General features: G+C 44.2%; 1 protein-coding gene across 1 annotated transcript; it reads right to left on the minus strand.

Annotated features, from left to right (window-relative positions):
* Positions 1-18,294: 18,294 nt before the first annotated feature.
* LOC117885158 (testis-specific serine/threonine-protein kinase 6-like) lies at positions 18,295-19,128 on the minus strand. The gene has a single exon (XM_034786360.1). It carries the CDS (start codon positions 19,126-19,128, stop codon positions 18,295-18,297), a length of 834 nt encoding a protein of 277 aa, XP_034642251.1.
* Between the last annotated feature and the right edge of the window lie 332 nt (positions 19,129-19,460).

The raw sequence follows: 19,460 nt of genomic DNA on the forward strand, positions 1-19,460 counted from the left end.
TGATTGGGGGGGGGGGGGGAAACATTCAGATCGAATAATGAAAGCATTTCAAAGTATTTCAAGATAATAAAGAATCATTTGTGTGTGTGTTTTTAAAGTATTTTTAACAAATATAGAACCAGCAATTATCATTTATATTTGAGATAAAATATAATTTCTCTTAGCATGAAATTAATACAAATGCTGTCAGATGGGTTTTGAATCCACTGAGGAGTTAAATTCTTTTTACTCAAAGGAAATAGCAGATAGTGTACATCTTGACTATGTACCCGCTCCATTTTTGGCAAGTCTTGTTTCATCTTTTGTTGTTGATTTCAAGCACTGTGCCTGATTGCTGACTGTAGCTGGATAGTATTGTTTATAAAACTGGCAGTGCAATGTATGTATTTCTTCACTGCAATATTCTTCCATGTTGTGTCAATGGAATAATATGTTAGGGAAGGAAAAAAAGTAGTAGTAATAGCAGTAGTCATCATATTTGTATGATGTTTGCAAACATATTCAGTGATAAAAACAGCACAGAATATTCCATACTTGTTACATTGACTTCTACACTTACCAGTCTTCAGGCTATAGCCATTCTAAGGGGGAAGTAAATATTTTATTTAGCTAAAGTTAAAGCCAGGTCAGCTACAGCCAGTCTGAGGGTATATTATTGACTAAGCATTTAATGGCAATTGCACGGCCAACGCTTTGCAGAGAACGTATCCCTTTGATATGACATGGTCAGCGTTGCTATGCTACATGCTATGACAAGGTCTCATTGCCAGTGACACTCCAGTCAGAGCAATAGGGTAGATGATGATTAAGCAAATGTCACCCTGTGGATAAATACAGACGTGTTTATAAAGGGCTTGATCTTCCTTCCATTGGTGCTTAGTGCCCTCAGGTACCATTGACTTTAAAATTAGTCAAAAGGAGTTGAGGGCACTCAGCGCCTGGCAGGATCTTGCCCTTTATAAATGGGGCTCTTCTATTTTCCAACTAAGTGACTTTGCACATCTATCACCTACCATATTGGTCCTAATGTTCATAATGTCTCCGGCAACACTGGCCTTGTTTCACACTATTATAATTGATTGCTGAGAGGTAGCTCAGTTAATTGGATTTCCCAATTAATCCTGCTCTCATTTAGCAGAGTAGACAGCATTAAAGAAACACACTGCAAGCCTTGGGTCTAAGAAGCACTGCTCCTATGCTACTATATATGAGGAAAGTGCTGGCCTGGTAGTTGGGGTCTGCCACTGACCTATTGTGTGAACTTCTTTGCACCTTAGTTTCCCCCAAAGCCTTTGTCTTGTCTGTTTTGCTCTTTTGGGGCAGGGACAATCTCTGGTTTTGTACAGAGCCATGCACTCTCAGTTGGGCTTTGGTGTTACTGCCATATAAATAGTGACCATATGGTCATCCACAACAAGTAGCACAGATAAATGTCTTCCAAGGAATCTCTTTTTTTCATTGCAGTTTACACTAACGTGTGAGGGGAAAGAACTGGTACTTGCTCCCACAGCTCCTAAATTTTCTATAATCCTATGAGAAATGTGGAATAGTGTTACACATTTAGGCATTTATACAATGTCCATCACTTTGGGAGGAGAAAATAGACCCACCAGTGATAAAATCCAGTTGCCAGACACAGGTTTTAACTAGGGCTCTTGTTCTTTTAGGTATCTAACTGCCCCACCGTCAGTATGTTTCTGGCACTGTCTTCCTCTGGGTGAAGTTCTCTAGATTAGTTTAGTTTAATTTAATTTAATTATTTTCAGAAGCTGGTTGGTAGCAATTGGTTCATTGAAGAGGATGCTTTCCCACCTGTAAACAACTCTTAGATTGGCAGGGAAGGATGTAGAAGTCTCCACCTATTCATCAGAAAAGACTTTGTTTATGGGCCAAATGCTTTGCGCTGAGTCTGTGCACATGGGTTTAGGTATGGGGAAAATCAATTATTTATGCTCCTTATAGTCAATTTCCTTAACAGCAAGGTCTGCTTACCTCCAAAGGTTATCATTATTGTCCCTCCAGTGCAAAAGTTGGGGTAAGTTTTACTTTGTGGACAGGGTGTGTCTTCTTGAAAGTAAGTTTGAATACTCAAAGGAGATGAGAAATGTGGTATCCTTATCTGCAGGAACTCCTGAAATTCTTTCATGTCTGGAGAGCCTAATAAGATCTAGCCATTGGCCTTTGAGCACATTCCCCTTAATAATTCATGCGCTAAATCGAGTTGAGTTGGGCTTTGTCTATGGGGCGAGTGTACCTTTATTTCCAGGCCCTTTCTCTCTTCTGAGGTATTTGATGTACAGATGCCTCCTACTTTGTTTTACACCAATAATAGGTTGCCTCACACAGTCTAATTTTGAGTTTATTGCTTCAAGGAAGAAGCGTGGTCTGACCACAGGACTGGGAGCCAAGACTGTCCTGAGCTGTAATGTACCACTGAATCCTTCTGGTTTGGGGTAAGTCCATTAGTCTATCTCCCTCAATCTCTCCCTCTGAAAACTGAGGAGAATAATTGTTACTGCTCAGGGGTATTGTGAGAATTGACGTTTGTAAAGCAGTCTGAAAATGAAAAGCATTATTCCCAGGGAACGCTTCCTGCTTGAGATGAAAATCATGCCCACAAATGGCCCTCAGCTTTCCTCCTACTCTTGTGAGAACTTATTGCTTGTGTTTCTGCTTCTGAGTGTGGTTGGATGGCTTAAGGAGCAGGAAATGTTTGCCCTGCCTTTTTACCAGACAGCTAGGTCTATGAGTCTGAAATGGTCAATAAAATGGGAGAAATAGTCCAAGTTCAGATTCAGCCTGGCTATATCCTCTCCATAGGTACAAATTCTTAACCTGATAAAGGGTTACATTATTACTCTTTTTAAAAAAATAAGCAAGGAGCAGCACAATTCCAGACAATAGGTGACTTGATAGTGGAGTGCTGGATGCTAGGTAACTGGATAAAAGGCTGCCAACATTGAAAGCTGTAATTATGGAAAGGTTAATGCATTCAAGCAGAGTGAGGTATATTGGATTATTTGTTATATTGCCTGTTAAAAGCTTTGCCTGCCAAGGAAGGGCAGGGTCACCCAGGTACTCCTAATACCAATTTATCCGTACAGAATTGGCCAAGAACAATTGAAACATCTCATTAGCTGCCATTTTGGCAGTCCAACCTCTTTGTAGGAAAATTGTTCAGTCTGCACCATCCCCTGAGAGTGTCAGCTTTGGATTTGATGTAGAAACCCACAAGATATCTGATTACCCAGCAGTGTTTTCCCACAATTCATTAATATATTTTTCAATGTGATTTTATAACCCAGACTTTTTAATATCTGAGTCTCAAGCTTATCCTTCACATCAGCAATGACCTAAAATCTTATAAACAAATGTTATTTAGCTGGGAAGGGAGATTTAATGTCAACGTTCAGTGTGTTATTTCCATTTCCTTTTGTTTGCAGGACTGGAAAGAAATTAAGACTGTTTCACTCCCGGTGCAGATGAATTCAGAGACAACACATTAACGGTAGGTAAATTACACCACAGTCTGGAATGGTCTCTCTGAAATGGTTAAGAGAATTCTCTTTGCTGTCAAAGCTGCTTCAGGAAGCATGGGAACACTGTTCTTTATTTTTTCCCCAAATGCTGAGATTCAGTGTAACTCATTTACAGATGTAGGCTTTTTAAAAACTGAAAATGCTGCTAGGTGTGTTTGCATAGCTGGGGTGACTGGTGGGCCATTAGCAACAGGTGATATTAAAGGACAATTTAGTAAGCTTCAGGGACTTGATTAGGACATGCTGCACAGATAAATGTTACGTCCTGTCTTTAAATTTCTTTCTCACTGTGCTGGAAGAGGAGGTAAGTAACATGTTAATGATAGGGTAGATCCTCAGAATTCCCTTCCTTTGCAGATGAAGCTAAACTAAAATGTTGCAAACACCATAGAAAGGACAGACCTATAATACAAAGAGACTATGGGCCTGATTCTTATTCCAACACTGGTGTTAATCCATTGACACTAATATAGCTCCTCATGTTTTACATCAGTGTATGTTCAGAATTTGATTCTTAGGGAGGTTATAGGTAGGAGATAAGACACCATCTGGCAGGGTGATAAGTGCCCTCATCAAACACTGGGTGCTCAGCACCTCACAGGATCAGGCCCAAGTTAGGCCTTGTCTACATGGGGTTTGTAGCTGTACCAGTGCAAACCCCTACTGTAGTTACAGTTTAAATGGTACAGATCTCACGGCACTTGTGTAATTTGTGTCTATGCTAGGGGTTTGTATGCGTGCAATACACCCAGTTGCTAAAACCCCAGTATAGCCAGAGCTCTAGATCTGACTTGGACAGTGTGAATCCTGTAGGATTTTCCAGCATGGATTTTTCTCCCAATGCAAAACTCCTGTCACTTTGGGGTACATACAATGATGATTCTCAGAGCACTCAAGAGTGGGAGTCACCTTGTTACCCCCTGCCTTCGGAGTGAGTGAGTCTTGCCTGCGCCTGGCTGGGTGTCAGCTCCCTGACACCACCAGCCTTTCAGCCAATCAAGCTCTCTCCTCTGGGCTATGCCAGTCCTGTCTTCACCTTGCAGGTTAACAATAGGTGCAACACAATCCCTTTAAATCATTCCCCCCAGAATATCCAGCCCCTGACACTGGCTACTCACAGAAATTCCACCCCAAAGATACAGTTTTACTTGTAAGCCATGCTGCACTTGTAGGTTTAAACATAACTAGGTTTATTTAAGAAATGATAAAGACTTAACTACAAATGAGAGAAAGCAATGAAAACAACTGGTTACAATACAAAACAAAATCATAAACCACCAACCTAGGTCTACACTTATTAATAGTTACTTTCCTATCCAGTAAAGTGGTTCTTTCCCAAAAGATCAGTCTGTTGCGGAACTGACTGGCTTCACAGGAACCAAGATTCAGTTCTTCATGAGAACACCTTGCTCCTCAAGACGTCATTTCAGTGTAAGGATTTAGAGAACCCCTCTCTCCTTTGTGTTATATTGAAAAAGTCATAGATAGTGTGAATCTCTTGTCTTGTCATAATGTTCCTTTTTTTATTTTTACCTTCAAGAGGTTTTGATTGTTTCCAGTTGTCTCTGATGGTCTTCCATTGAAAGTTGTGGGACTGAGTAAGGTGAAACAATTGAGCCTTGCATTGCATCACTGGCTTAACAGGCGGGGTGACCATTCCTTGCTGACTGAATGGGCCATCATGGAGACATATTATCCCCCGGTGATTAACTTTTACTCCAAGTCCATAAAGTGTACTTTCAATATAAATACATTATTCCTTAAATATTACCCATACATACACCTCACAATGATTATGAATTTTGACAAGTTATGAGCTTTCTGTAGATACCTAACATGCTATTTAGATAAATATCCATACGACGTGTTTGGGGCAGTGAGCTTGTCAGGTCTGAGAGCTGTTTGCAAAGAACAAGGAACCGTTTGCCAAAAAACTTCTGTGGCATAATATCACACTATTCCCTTGGACCAATGGAAGTGGTCTGCAGAGGCTCTGATAATATATTGGATATATTGTGCAGTTCTGAGAAGTGTTTGAATTATTTTTCTGTTCCTAAAGAGGAAATATGCCCCGTTTCAGAAAAGCTCAAAACATGGCAGAAAATAAAAGTGAGAACCAACCTGGGGAAAATACAAGAGTATTTTAAAAGGAAGGATAGGAATATATGAAAGATCAACAAGTAAGTGATAGATTCTAGCAGTGATTATGTAACTGATTCCGTTGTCTTTTGAGTGCCTGGCAAAGTATCTCTTGAATTTTGGCTGATTCTGATGTCATTCACAACCATTCTCCCACTAGCTTAAGTGAGAACAGAATCAAGTTCAGAGTCTTTAATGGGGATCTTTTAATATGTTTGTTTTTTTTTAAATCCGTATTATCCAGTTTGTAACTGACAATTTTTATGGTCTCATGACTCCACCCACTGCTCCCAGATCATGAGCAAGTAGCCCTCTGAGATTACCAATGGCTTGGAGAAAGGAAAGAGTACTGAGGGGTAGCATTACAAGCCTCGTGTGTCTCATTTGTATCCGTGTCCTCTTAACTCTAGCTGCTTTCCCAAGTTACTCAAGGGGGAACATCCTCTTGAAACATTAGTCATTTGTCCTATCTACCCATATCCTCAACAGATGCAACTGTTTAGGAGAATTTGTTGCTGAGGTCAGATGAATAGCTCTGGGTTTTGAACCTTTTATTTTATTAGCTGTGTTCTTTAAATAAAAAAAAAAAAAAAAAGGAGTAGAGGTGACATAATGCAAATGGGTCTTACAGATCCTGAATAGACTCTTTTGAACTTAAACTGCTAATGATCCATTGCTGGAGATGGAAATGTGATGATTTTTTACTCTGCTCGGTGCATGGTAATCTAAACGGAATTAACAGCACATGTATTAGGGTTTGGGGTTTTTTCGGGGGTGGGGTGTTTGTTACAAGAGGAAACTAGACCACTGACTGCTGTAGTAAACTGCATTTTTACCAGGAAGAAAGCAATTGGGCAAAAAGCCCCTGTCAAAGTTACTTTGTCACTAAAAAGAGGAACTGGGCTCCACACCCTGGCCCGAAGGGAAAAGTTTCCTTCACTGTGAGCTCTCCTTTGGAAGTTTGTCCTGACCCAGCATATCTAGCTGCATAGGTTTGCTTTTCACATGTGTGCAACTTTTTTTGCACTGAGAGATTTTCCAGTGCCCTGATATGGCCCCTTTCCCTCTCCTCACCCTTGATTTTTACATGACTTCTCTTCTGAAAGGCCTGTGCATCATCAATTTTCAATTGTGATAAAAAACAAAACATGCAAGCTCTGTCCAAGTGTGCCTCTCACCCAGAGGAATTGTTTGTAATTTATAAGTGTAAACCCTATGGCCAGAAGCTGCAGAAGAGAAAGACCTGTCTATTGTTGAAAATTTATGCTACAGAGAGCTTCATTTGCATAGGCTACCTACCCACAATTCTTCTAGTGGCATTGAGGAGTCACCATAACTAGCATGGACTTGGATTTTGGGGTCAGTGAGCTCAAATGCTGTGAGATAGGGATAGAGTTATTACTTTGTGGCAAAGAGCTCATTCCAAGAACTCCAAGACTCTGCTCAAAGATCCTAACTGCTCTTGGCTCCCCTCCTGTCGAGACTTTACTGCGAGAGGCCATGCAGACTGAAGATGCCACTGTAAGAGATGGAATAGACTAAGGGCTTCACTGTAAGAGCCATTGCAGAGGACAGTAGCTGAGCTGTGTGGACTCAGGTGAGGCCTTGCCTTCCCACCACCTTAACAAAGCTGAATAACTGTCACTATTACAGGGCCAGCTGCCACTCCGACCTCTCCCTGGGTGTGTCTGTGGTATGCTGGCATACTCATACTAGCTTTAATCTAGCTAGAACAGCTAAAAATAGCAGTGAAGACATGGCAGCATGGGCCCATCCAGGACCATGGGTTCATACTTAGGTGTAAGACTGCACTGAAGCCCACAGCCCATGCGACTGCATCTTCATTGCTATTTATAGCCATTCTAGCTAGGTTAAGGCTACCATGAGTATTGCAACGTGTGCTGCAATCGCCTCTGATTGCAGTGTAGACATGCCCTCTGGGTGCACTATTACCCATGTCAGACATCATGCTTTTACCTTCCTTGGGGTGGAATCACACTACTTTTCCACACTTAGACCTGGTCCTAAGCTACAGTACCATGTGTATTGGCTGTGCTTACTCAGCAGGTCGGAGTGGATTCAGTAGCTGCGGACCAGTCCTTCAAGAATCTGTAACCAGTGGATTACAGTGACCCAAAACAGTTTCCTAAAACAAAAGCATTGTTTAGCAGCAGGAACAAAGCATAACATAAGAGAAGAGGATTTTTAAACAACAAAAGGTCTACACACATCTCTTACCTGCATTATCTTTTAAATCAACCTCTGTACCAGATGATTGGTGGATATCTAATGTAACTTCAGTTTTCTAAAAAGGCTCCAGCGGCGATCCTGGCAATTACAGGCTGGTAAGCCTAACTTCAGTACCAGGCAAACTGGTTGAAACTATAATAAAGAGCAGAATTATCAGACACACGAATCAACACGATGTGTTGGGGAAGAGTCAACACGGCTTTGTAAAGGGAAATCATGCCACCTCAATCTATTAGAATTCTTTGACAGGTCAACAAACATGTGGACAATCACTAAGCTGGGTTAGGTGGTAGCGCCTCCTGGCATGACCATGCAAGCAGCTTCCTTAGGACTGCAGAGAAACCCACAAAGAGACACTTGGACTACGGCTACTAGCTGATCCAAACTGTGAGAGGGATTTGGTGGATGGGTGAGGTGGCTCAGCCAAGGGATTATCACATTCTCACCCAACGGTGGGGAGGGAATTAGACTGACTACTGCCAAATTCCTGAAGGGAGGAGTATATTTTACTTCTGATTTGCATATATATTCTGTGCTGACTGTGTTCCCTTTCCACTAGGAAGAATTTCCTTGTTTGTACACAGTCTGAGTGCTTGTGAGTGAGGAAATTCTGCCTGTTAAGGGCAGCTGGGGAGAGTGCTTTTAGTTTCCCCAGGTTTCTGGGTGGGGCACTGGGGCTCAAGTAAGTTTAGTTATTTGTCAAGAGGAACCTTAGATATATTGAACTCAGCCCTCTTTGCTGCCCTTAATCACCTGGCAGAAGGCTCACACAAGTAAAATTATTGCACAGACTGGACTGACAGCACTGGATTCAGAGATGAATCACAACAAATAGGAAGGCACTGAATGGATTTATAAAGATCTCCCATCCATGTGTTGAAACATGAAGGCTTTTTAAGTGCTAGGATTTCCCCTTGTATACAAATTACTGTAAATTGTGATTGAACTGAAACAATGCTAGCAGCTTCCAAGGTGCTGCCACTGAATTTGGAACCCTGTTGTAAGTTATAAGGTGATGGAATGTGAAAGCACAAGCTCTATAGATGTTTTGCTAAGTGGAAAATCTTTAGCATTTTTCAATAATAAGTAATAGCAATACTATCACTTAACACTTCTCATCTTCAGATCACTTTACAGAGTCACTAATGCTCACAACTCCTCAGTGAGGTAGGTAGATATTATCATGTCATAGCTGGGAACTCTGAGTCGCAGAGATTAGAGGAGAAAAAAGGGAAATCCAGTTAAGTACATATGTGAGCACTGAATGCCCCCATATCTGGGTGAGGGTGCCAGTCAGAGAAATGACATCCACCCACATCAATGGGTGAGGGAAATGGATGGGGCTGGCTTTGAAAGGGTGACACTTGCCAAAGGACGATGGATAGCCCCAGTGATTTCCCTACACCCCCCCTGAATTTCCCCAACACCCCCCCCCACCAGTTTTGTGAACTAGTTACATGCCAAACCTGGTGGCTGAACTTTGCAACTTTGTCCTCACCCACAACTATTTCACATTTGGGGACAATATATACCTTCAAGTCAGCGGCACTGCTATGGGTACCCGCATGGCACCACAGTATGCCAACATTTTTATGGCTGACATAGAAAAAAGGCTTCCTTAGCTCTCATCCCCTAACGCCCCTACTCTACTTGTGCTACATTGATGACATCTTCATCATCTGAACCCATGGAAAAGAAGCCCTTGAGGAATTCCACCATGATTTCAACAATTTCCATCCCACCATCAACCTCAGCCTAGACCAAACCACACAAGCGATCCATTTCCTTGACACTACTGTGCTAATAAGCGATGGTCACATAAACACCACCCTATACTGGAAACCTACTGACCACTATAATTACCTACATGCCTCCACCTTCCATCCAGGACACACCACACGATCCATTGTCTACAGCCAAGCTCTAAGATATAACCGCATTTGCTCCAATCCCTCAGACAGAGACAAACACCTACAAGATCTCTATCAAGCATTCTTAAAACTACAATACCTACCTGCTGAAGTGAAAAAACAGATTGACAGAATCAGAAGAGTACCCAGAAGTCACCTACTACAAGACAGGTCCAACACAGAAAATAACAGAACACCACTAGTCGTTACCTTCAGCCCCCAACTAAAACCTCTCCAGCGCATCATCAAAGATCTACAACCTATCCTGAAAGATGATCCCTCACTCTCACAGATCTTGGGAGACAGACCTGTCCTCACTTACAGATAACCCCCCAACCTGAAGCAAATACAAACCAGCAACCACACACCACAGAACAAAAACACTAACCCAGGAACCTATCCTTGCAACAAAGCCCGATGCCAACTCTTTCCACATATCTATTCAAGTGGCACCATAATAGGACCTAATCATATCAGCCACGCCATCAGGGGCTCGTTCACCTGCACATCTACCAATGTGATATATGCCATCATGTGCCAGCAATGACCCTCTGCCATGTACATTGGCCAAACCGGACAGTCCCTCCGCAAAAGAATAAATGGACATAAATCTGACATCAGGAATCATAACATTCAAAAACCAGTAGGAGGACACTTCAACCTCTCTGGCCATTCAGTAACAGATTTAAAGGTGGCAATTTTGCAACAGAAACGCTTCAAAAACAGATTCCAACGAGAAACTGCTGAATTTGAATTAATATGCAAACTAGATACAATCAATTTAGGCTTAAATAGAGACTGGGAATGGCTGAGCCATTACACACATTGAATCTATTTCCCCATGTTAAGTATCCTCACAGCTTCTTGTCAAACTGTCTTAAATGGGCTATCTTGATTATCACTACAAAAGTTTTTTTTCTCCTGCTGACAATAGTTCATCTTAATTAATTAGCCTCTTAGAGTTGGTTGGGCAACTCCCACCTTTTCATGTTCTCTGTATGTATATACATCTTCTTACTATATGTTCCATTCTATGCAGCCGATGAAGTGGGTTGTAGCCCACGAAAGCTTATGCTCAAATAAATTTGTTAGTCTCTAAGGTGCCACAAGTACTCCTGTTCTTTTTGCGGATATAGACTAACACGGCTGCTACTCTGAAACATGCCAATTTAGTGACTGTTTGGAAATTTGAATTGAAATTGAAACATTAATACACACTTTAAAAGCATATAGAGTGTATTATAAAATACATGTATCAGAAAAAGTATAATAGATTTGAAAAGTATGAACATAGACTAGCTTCCTTATACAGCTGTTGTTTTTATGACAATGTCAGTGCATTCATTTCGGTGATGTTGGCCAACCTAATAATTTCAAATGATGATTTGTAATCAAAGTCTAAATGAGCTCTCCCTGACAGCTAGTGATGAGCTGGGTCTGGGGAGAAAGGCTTCAGGACCAGATTGTATTTACATTCACACCTAATCTACCTAGGTATCCAGCAAACAGAGTTGTGTTGCCCAAGTGATAGATTTTGGCTGGGGTTGGGTTACAAATCACTTGAATGCGGGGTGGGGGGTAATGAAATGTTGTTGTTCTTATTGTATGAGTAAAGGCCAGTAGCACTGTACTTAGCCTGTGCTGATTGAGGGCATCAAGAGAGAGGGTGGGGACCTGTCCCTCTCCACTGTTTAAAGACAGAGCTGATTAGGCTCCATAGCTAGTCTTTTGTTCTGTTAAGTGATGACTGCAGATGAAATCACTGATACTCAGGTCTAAGTCCTTAGTCCTACCATGCGGACAGTGTTTCTGTGGAAGAGACAGCCCAGCACTAGCTGCGAGGTTCCCCCACTGAGAGCTCAGCTGAAATCACTGAGCGCTGGGTGGAACCTCAAGAGACCAACTCTCAGAGGTCACAGTGGCAGGTGGCAGCAGAAGGTGACTGCGCAGGGCCATTGGCAACAGAGTGGGGAGTGAACGGTGGCACAACGAAAAGCAGTGGCCAGAGCGAACAGTGAGCAGCTGGAGGAACGAGCAAGGTGCCTTCTTGCCCCCCACCTGGGAGGTCTACTCACATGAAAGCACCTCTGAACTCTGAGTCTCCACTGACCAAGGACAACACCGGTGAGTGGGGTGCGGTGGAGGGAAAAGTGAGGGGCGCGTTAAATAAACATTTGTTTGTTGGACTATATTTTAGTGACTTTGCTCCAGAATGCTAGATTTGTGACTAGGAATGGAAACTTATATAAATATGTTTCCTAGTAGGCCAAGATTTTTAAAATGCTTTATTTACCAAGGTTGTTATCTCACATCATTGCTATCTTGAGAGGTCATTATGTTGGGGAGTTTCTGTACTAAACGTTTTTATTATTATAATTAATTTTTACATAAGAATGGTCATACTGGGTCAGACCAATGGTCCATATAGCCCAGTATCCTGTCTTCCGACAGTGGTCAAGGCCAGGTGCTTCGGAGGGGTTGAACAGAACAGGTGATCCATCCCGTTGCCCATTCCCATCAAGTGATCCATCCCGTTGCCCATTCCCAGCTTCTGGCAAACAGGCTAGGGACACTCAGAGCATGGTGTTGCATCCCTCCCCATCCTGGCTAATAGCCACTGATGGACCTATTCTCCAGGAATTTATCTAGTTCTTATTCACTTTCTTCACACCAGTCAAGATTTTATAGACCTCTATCATATCCCTCCTTAGTCGTCTCTTTTCTAAGCTGAAAATTCTCAGTCATTTTAGTATCAGAGGGGTAACCGTGTTAGTCTGGATCTGTAAAAAGTAACAGAGAGTCCTGTGGCACCTTTAAGACTAACAGATGTATTGGAGCATAAGCTTTCGTGGGTGAATGTCCACTTTGTCGGATGCCATACCCCTAATCATTTTAGTTGCCCATCTCTGTAACTTTTCCATTTCCCATATATCTTTTTTTGGATTGGGTGACCAGATCTGCACACGGTATTCAAGGTGTAAATGTACCATGGATTTATATAGAGGCAATATGATATTTTCTGTCTTATTATCTATCCCTTTCTTAATGATTCCCAACATTCTGTTCGCTTTTTTGACTGCCGCGGCACATTGAGTGAATGTTTTCAGAGAACTATCCACAATGACTCCAAGATCTCTTTCTTGAGTGTTAACAGCTAATTCAGCCTCCCTCATTTTGTATGTATAGTTGAGATTGTTTTCCAATGTGCATTACTTTGCATTTATCAACATAGAATTTCATTTGCCATTTTGTTGCCCAGTCACCCTGTTTTGTGAGATCCCTTTGTAACTCTTCTCAGTCCACTTGGGACTTCCCTATCTTGAATAGTTTTGTATCATCTGCAAATTTTGCCACCTCACTGTTTACCCATTTTTCCAGATCATTTATGAGTATGTTGAACAGTAATGGTCCCAGTACCGACCCCTCAGGGATACCACTATTTACCTCTCTCCATTCTGAAAACTGATAATTTATTCCTACCCTTTGTTTCCTGTCTTTTAACCAGTTACTGATCCATGAGAGGACTTCCCTCTTATCCCATGATGGCTTATTTTTCAAAAGTCAATTTAAATTAAATACATTTTTTTTAAATTATATTTTTTTAGAAATCTAGACCTGTTATGTGTTTTGGTGTAACTTGCATTATCCTTATGTTAAACTTGCATTATCCTAACAAAACATTTACTTTATCCATATCTCTTTTATATATCTCATCGGCCCTGACACCCCCCCCTGTAAATTTGAACACCCCCGCCCCCAATTTCAATTCCTGGGGAAACCACTGGATAGCCCCTCTCCCTGGGAGTCTCTGGCATCCATTGGCCAGCTGAGGGAGAGAGGTACTGATTGGCCAGCATTCCCCAGCTCCCAGGATTTAACTCAGCAGCCCCCATACCCACCCAAACTAGGAATGGGAACCCAGCCTGATGGATGCTGCAGGTCTTGCCGATTGCCTGTTTAGGGGGTCAGGAAGGATTTTTTTTTGTTCCGGGGCCAATTGGCAGAGGACCGGGGATCTTTTTGCCTTCATCACAGCATCTGCAAGTTACGGTGGATTGAGTAGGGAACACGTTTAGTACCTAACTGAGGCATTGGGTTGGTGTTGTTTATTCATCACAACTTGCAGCCGGTTTCCAGTGCAGAGAGTGAAATGAACAGTTCCAGGAGGAAAAGGAGCTGGATTTGGATGATGGGCTTTGGGCTTATGTGATAGGTGAGACTTTGGGGGCTGAGGTCTCCATCCTGCTGCACCCTCTGTGCCCCTTGTGGGGGGGGGGGGCAGGTGAGGACTCAGAGAGAGATGAGTGTTGGGGGGCAGGCTGAGGAGAGCCTATCCTCCATTATGGCTTATATGGTAAACAGCCCTGTAACCCTGGTGCCAATTACGGGCTATATGGTAAGGAGCAATGTAATCTCTGCACTAAAACCAATTAAATGCCTGGTATAGGAGAGTATGGGTGATGGGTGCATAATGCCTCTCCCTTGTGTTAAAGTTTAATAAAATTTGCAGCCTGCCACTTAATTCTATGCATGTGTCTGTCCTCCTTTTGCCACTGTGTTCACATCAAATACCTTTGTAAAATGTCATGATTGACAGAACAATGTGACATCACACATGATAATTGTGATATCACAGAATGATGTACATTACTATTTTATAGCATCTGAAACGGGTGCTACGTTCTTCCCAGAGGTCAGACACAATCCCTGCCTAGGAAAACTTCAGTCTATGTTTTTTCATGTGGCAAAGTGAATGAGGATTATCAAACAGCAGGCGAGGATGGGGAAGGATGAGGGTTACAGCAGTAAAATCACATGAAGTCTCAATGTAGGGGTGTGCATGTCGTGGGACATGTAATGAATGACATTGACTTGTAGGCCTCAGAGAAGAGGTGAGTTTCCTGGAGGCTTGTGAAATAAGGACCGAATAGTGGCTGGGTGGTGTTGGGTATGTATATTGGAGTTGGGATCAGAGCCCATGGGCTTGCTCAGATCATGGTGTTACATATTGCTCTTAAACATGTCTGTGTCTCTCCATCAGCTCACTGATCTTCAGCTTGGTGCGGCCCTTCTGAAAATTCCCAGCACTCCTTCCTCTAAATGCTTTGAGCATCCAGGATCCTTGGGATGGTCTGGGTAAAGTTGCACTCTCTGGTACATTCCTCTGTAGCTGGGTTCTGAACCCCCTATCTAAGGGGCCTGGCAGTTGGCAGAGCTATTTTAAAAAGGAAAATTCTGGGCTCCAGCCAGCAGTGGCCACTATGTGGGGTGCAGGCAGGAGGCCTGAGGATGGCTAAGCATTCCCTATCCCTGACTGAGCACTTAAGCTGGGGCCTGTGGCAGCCTGACACAGAGAAGAAGAGGCACAAGGGAAAGTGGCCAGGGAGGACAACAGCAATCAGTAACCCTTTCCTAACTCAGTGGGTCCTTCTCATACCTCACCCAGTTCTCCTCAACCCAGGGAATCCCCTGCTGGCCCCAAACACAGCAGCTCCTCCTGCTGTCCCAGCTCCTCACTCCAAGATGATGATCCCCTTTCTTCTTCTTCCCCCAGCAGCCACTCTCCCTATTTCCAGGCCCTCCCACTGCTTCCCACTTACCTTTGGGATCTTTGGAAGAGAAGGGAAGTGTCTTCTTGCCTCCCGTTCCATCCCATTGTCTTCTGAGGGCAGCTGACTGGCTCCCCACCTGCCACAGGGGGACCCCTTCCTCTCTCCCAATCCTTGGGGAGGGCAGATCTTCATGGGAAGGGCAGCTGTCTTCCTTTCCCCTACCACTACCGCATGGTCCAGCCCACAGACTGAGCTGGTGGGACTCTGGCCCTGCACTTTGTAGGCCACGCTAAGGAACCTTCCTTGTGCTGAGAAATCCCATCCAGTATGTATGGGACTCCCAAGCACAGGGTAACCCAGCCCCTCTCTGCCTGCAACCTCCCCAGGCACTGTGCCTCCCATCCTGCTGGATACCCAATCACTCTTCCTGACTAACAGCTCCCTGGGGACCTACCCAGTCTTCCTGCTTTCCTGTCTCTCTAACTCTCTGCCATGCCATTAGCCTAGCTTCCTTCCCTGCCTTGCACCCACTCAGCCACCACTCTACATATACTACCAGATTCTCACCTCAGGACTGACTGAGTGGAAAAGAGTTGGGAGCACCGAAGGAATGGGGGAGAGGGCAGCAGAGACTTGTTGGAGGACAATGAGGGGATGCATTATAAGGCAAATAGCCTTGGGAACTTGAGCTGGGAAACTGAGACCACACTGAGGCTAGGCAGGGAGCACAGAAGGATTCACTGGGGGTTAAGGCCACCTATGGGGAGCTGTAGAGAGCATCCTCTAGATGTTTATCCAAACCACCTACTTTAATTCCCAGGTGACAGTCAAATGGAGAGAAACCTGGAGGTCACCAATGGGAAGAGAGAGAGAGGGAAAGGGGATAAACTAGAGTCAACACTGAGAAAACAAAAGGGGAGCTGCTGTCTGAGGGGAGCTGCAGTGTGCATGTGATGACAGACTTGCTATTCGCCCTCTCAACACCCTGGAGGGGACCGCCTTTTCTACCTCCCCAGTGAAGACAGCCATATGGGGAGGTGGTTTTCTTTAGGGACAGATTATAGGAGAGTGTCATGGGGTGGCTGGCTTCTGGAAGTTGATGAGCATCCACACTCTGGATCTTTATCCAAACCTCCTGAGAATTCATTAGAATACCCCATGGACAGCATGTCCCTGTACAATTGAGCCCCGCCTTACGTAGGTGCTTGCATTTGTGCTGGGATTTTCTCCTCCACTGCAGAAGATCAGTATGAATAGCCACCTAATAGAGACTGCTCCCTTGCAATTTTACAGATGCACTGCCTTGCGGGGACTTTCCCACCTCTGGTGGCACTTACCTCCTGCAGTGAGATCTCCATAAAAGATGTTCCCTGGCACAAGTGCTGAGAATAAAAAGCTGTTCTCCCCACTCTGAAATGTGCAGAGTCACTAATGACTCCATAAATCCATGCCCTCCAGTGCTGAAACTCGAGAGGTTATATTTTTATTGAGATGAGAGGATAGTCATCTCACAAGGAATGCATTTTCCATCATGCAGCAGAGACCATTTTCTGGACAACCCTTTTGGAGTGAAATGTACACTGCGAAGGGTGGTTTTATTTAACCCCCTTTTTTTATAAAGCTCAGAAGCTTGAAACCAAAATTTGGTTCTTAACAAAACAAAACAAAAGCCCTTGATTCTTGCAAAGCCATGTGCACTGGTTAGTGAAAGATGGATCCTGGATGGTGAAGCTGCTATCACTGATTTGGTTGGTTTAAACAACAGCAATAGAAGCATTTGTCTAACAGGGTGGGCTTGATATGTGTGTCTATGGGAGCCATTCCATTGACTTCAGTGGAAGTTTGAGTCAGACTTCATTTGAATAAGGGAAACTTTAAAGATCTTATTAAAACGTGTTTCAGGCTCTTTCCCCCATAAGTGAAAGATTCTTTGCAAGTGGGGGTTTGGCAATGGAGATCTATAGCAGAGATGTGGGGTCTGGTTTAAGAATAGTTGCTAACTTTTTATGTGCAGTTCTCAGGTTCCTTTTGGAGCTGGAAATACAAAATATCCCCATTTTTAGCAAAATATCTATCATTTTCCAGCTTTATGCAGCTATGATTGAGCCCAATCTAAAGTCTTGGCCCTAGAATCAGATCTGCATTTTGAACATCACCAAAGTAGGAGACTGTTCAGATCCCAGGTTCCAAAAGGAGGGAATCTCCCTCCAAATGAATTAGGTGAGGAGCAACCTAGGAAATGGTGTTTGAAAACAGGCTGAAGAGCAGTGGGAAAGAGATTAAAAAGATCTCCTCCAGCCCCCCAAAGCCCTGGCCACGGCCCTTATTATAAATGCTATCGGGTGACTCAGACACTTTTTGGCAGAAAGGAATCAGGGAGCAGCACAGAAAGTCAGCCACATGGGAACTTCAGAGTTTATTATAGTCCATTAGGGAGTAGGTGACAAAGATCTTTGCTGCTGTTTGTCCCATCATCTCACCCGTACGCTACCACCTTCAGGCGTTGTGGTGAAGTCCAAATCTGCTTGCAGGGGGGATCATCTTCTTCCTGCTGCCACTGGTAAGTTGATGGTACTCCAATGTTCCCTGTGGTAAATGCTTCTTTAAACAGCCCCCATTTGTCATTCTTGCCACTAGCTCAGCATGGTCCCGGTCCCTTGAAATCCAACCTGCAGCAGCTTCATAGGGTGGTTGGGCCTTTAACCTTCTTCTAGCAACATGTGGTCACATCATCACTTTAAATCTTACTATCCGCTTCATGTGGCTGTTGCACCTGTAAATGACCCTAGTCCTTTCCAGCTCCTCATTGTCAATATCTGTTTAACGTGCTGCTCCACAGGGTTGGTGCCCCAGCTGTCCCTGCACATGTCCTAGGGCTGGAATATATGGGGGAGCCTTGCCCTTTTAGATATCCCCTTTAAGCCAGCAGTTCTTGGCCACCTGTCCCACCCCAGGCCGGGAGGCTGGGCTGAACTGGAGCAGCTGGGCGATGAGGGTTTTGCAGGGCTCAGGCAGAGGAGGAAGACCATCAGGGTAGAGGACCCCCTTCTTCTGGCGGCGGGGCATGCTGTGGATGTGGGTGTCGTCAAAGGGCATGCAGCCAGTCACCATCACATAGAGCACCACGCCCAAGCTCCATATGTCGTACTTCTTGGCGTCGTAGGGAATGCCCAGCAGCACCTCGGGGGAGGCATAGGCAGCTGATCCGCAGTAGGTAGTGCTCAGGTCTGGGTAGCCACATGCCTCCTTGCCAAAGCCAAAGTCAGTGAGCTTTGCCCGGCGGCCATCAGAGGTGAGCAAGACGTTCTCACACTTGAGGTCCCGGTGCACCAGGTTCCGGTCATGAAGATAGCGCACAGCACCCACGATCTGTCCAAAGATGTCCCGGGCCTCGGGGACACAAGGTAGTTTCCCCAGCCGCTGCACCAGCTGGAGCAGATCAGTGGACGCTGCTTCCATCACAATGTAGAGTTTCCCATTGCAGACCTCGATGAACTCAAAGACCCGCACGATATTGGGGTGCCGGATCACCCTCAGGATGGAGAGCTCCCGTGGTAGAAACTTGTGTACAAAGTCGGGGGGTGCCCGGCGCCGATCAACTACCTTGATAGCTAGCGGGCCCTTGTACTTGGCTGAGGTGGCCACCCTCACCTTGGAATAACTGCCCTCACCCAGGGTCTGGCCTAGCTTGTAGCCAAGCTCGTTAAGCAGTTTGTCTCCTCCGGAGGTTCTTGACATCGTGCAGTGTGGCTTGATGGGTTCTGATGGGTTTGATTGGGGCTGGTGTTTTGCTCCAGCGATTGAAAGCTTTAACCCATTGTGCGTGGCAGCTGTGGACTTTCACCCCCCCCTATGTTCCCACTGGGTACTTGGTCCAGGGCATCACTGCTCACCCGGGTATTGTGATGTGCTAGGAGTGTCATGGGCCACTCCCTTTGTGTGTTGCCAAGGGTGTCAAGTTAGCTCCCTTTCCTTCCTCCGCTCTTTGGGATCCTGGGCATATCATGTACAGAAGCAAGGGGAAAGCTCCTACTGTTAATTTTCTTGAGGTTATTGTCTCTTCCACTTGA

Source organism: Trachemys scripta, chromosome 11 (assembly GCF_013100865.1).
Source record: "Trachemys scripta elegans isolate TJP31775 chromosome 11, CAS_Tse_1.0, whole genome shotgun sequence".
Lineage (NCBI taxonomy): Eukaryota > Metazoa > Chordata > Testudines > Emydidae > Trachemys > Trachemys scripta.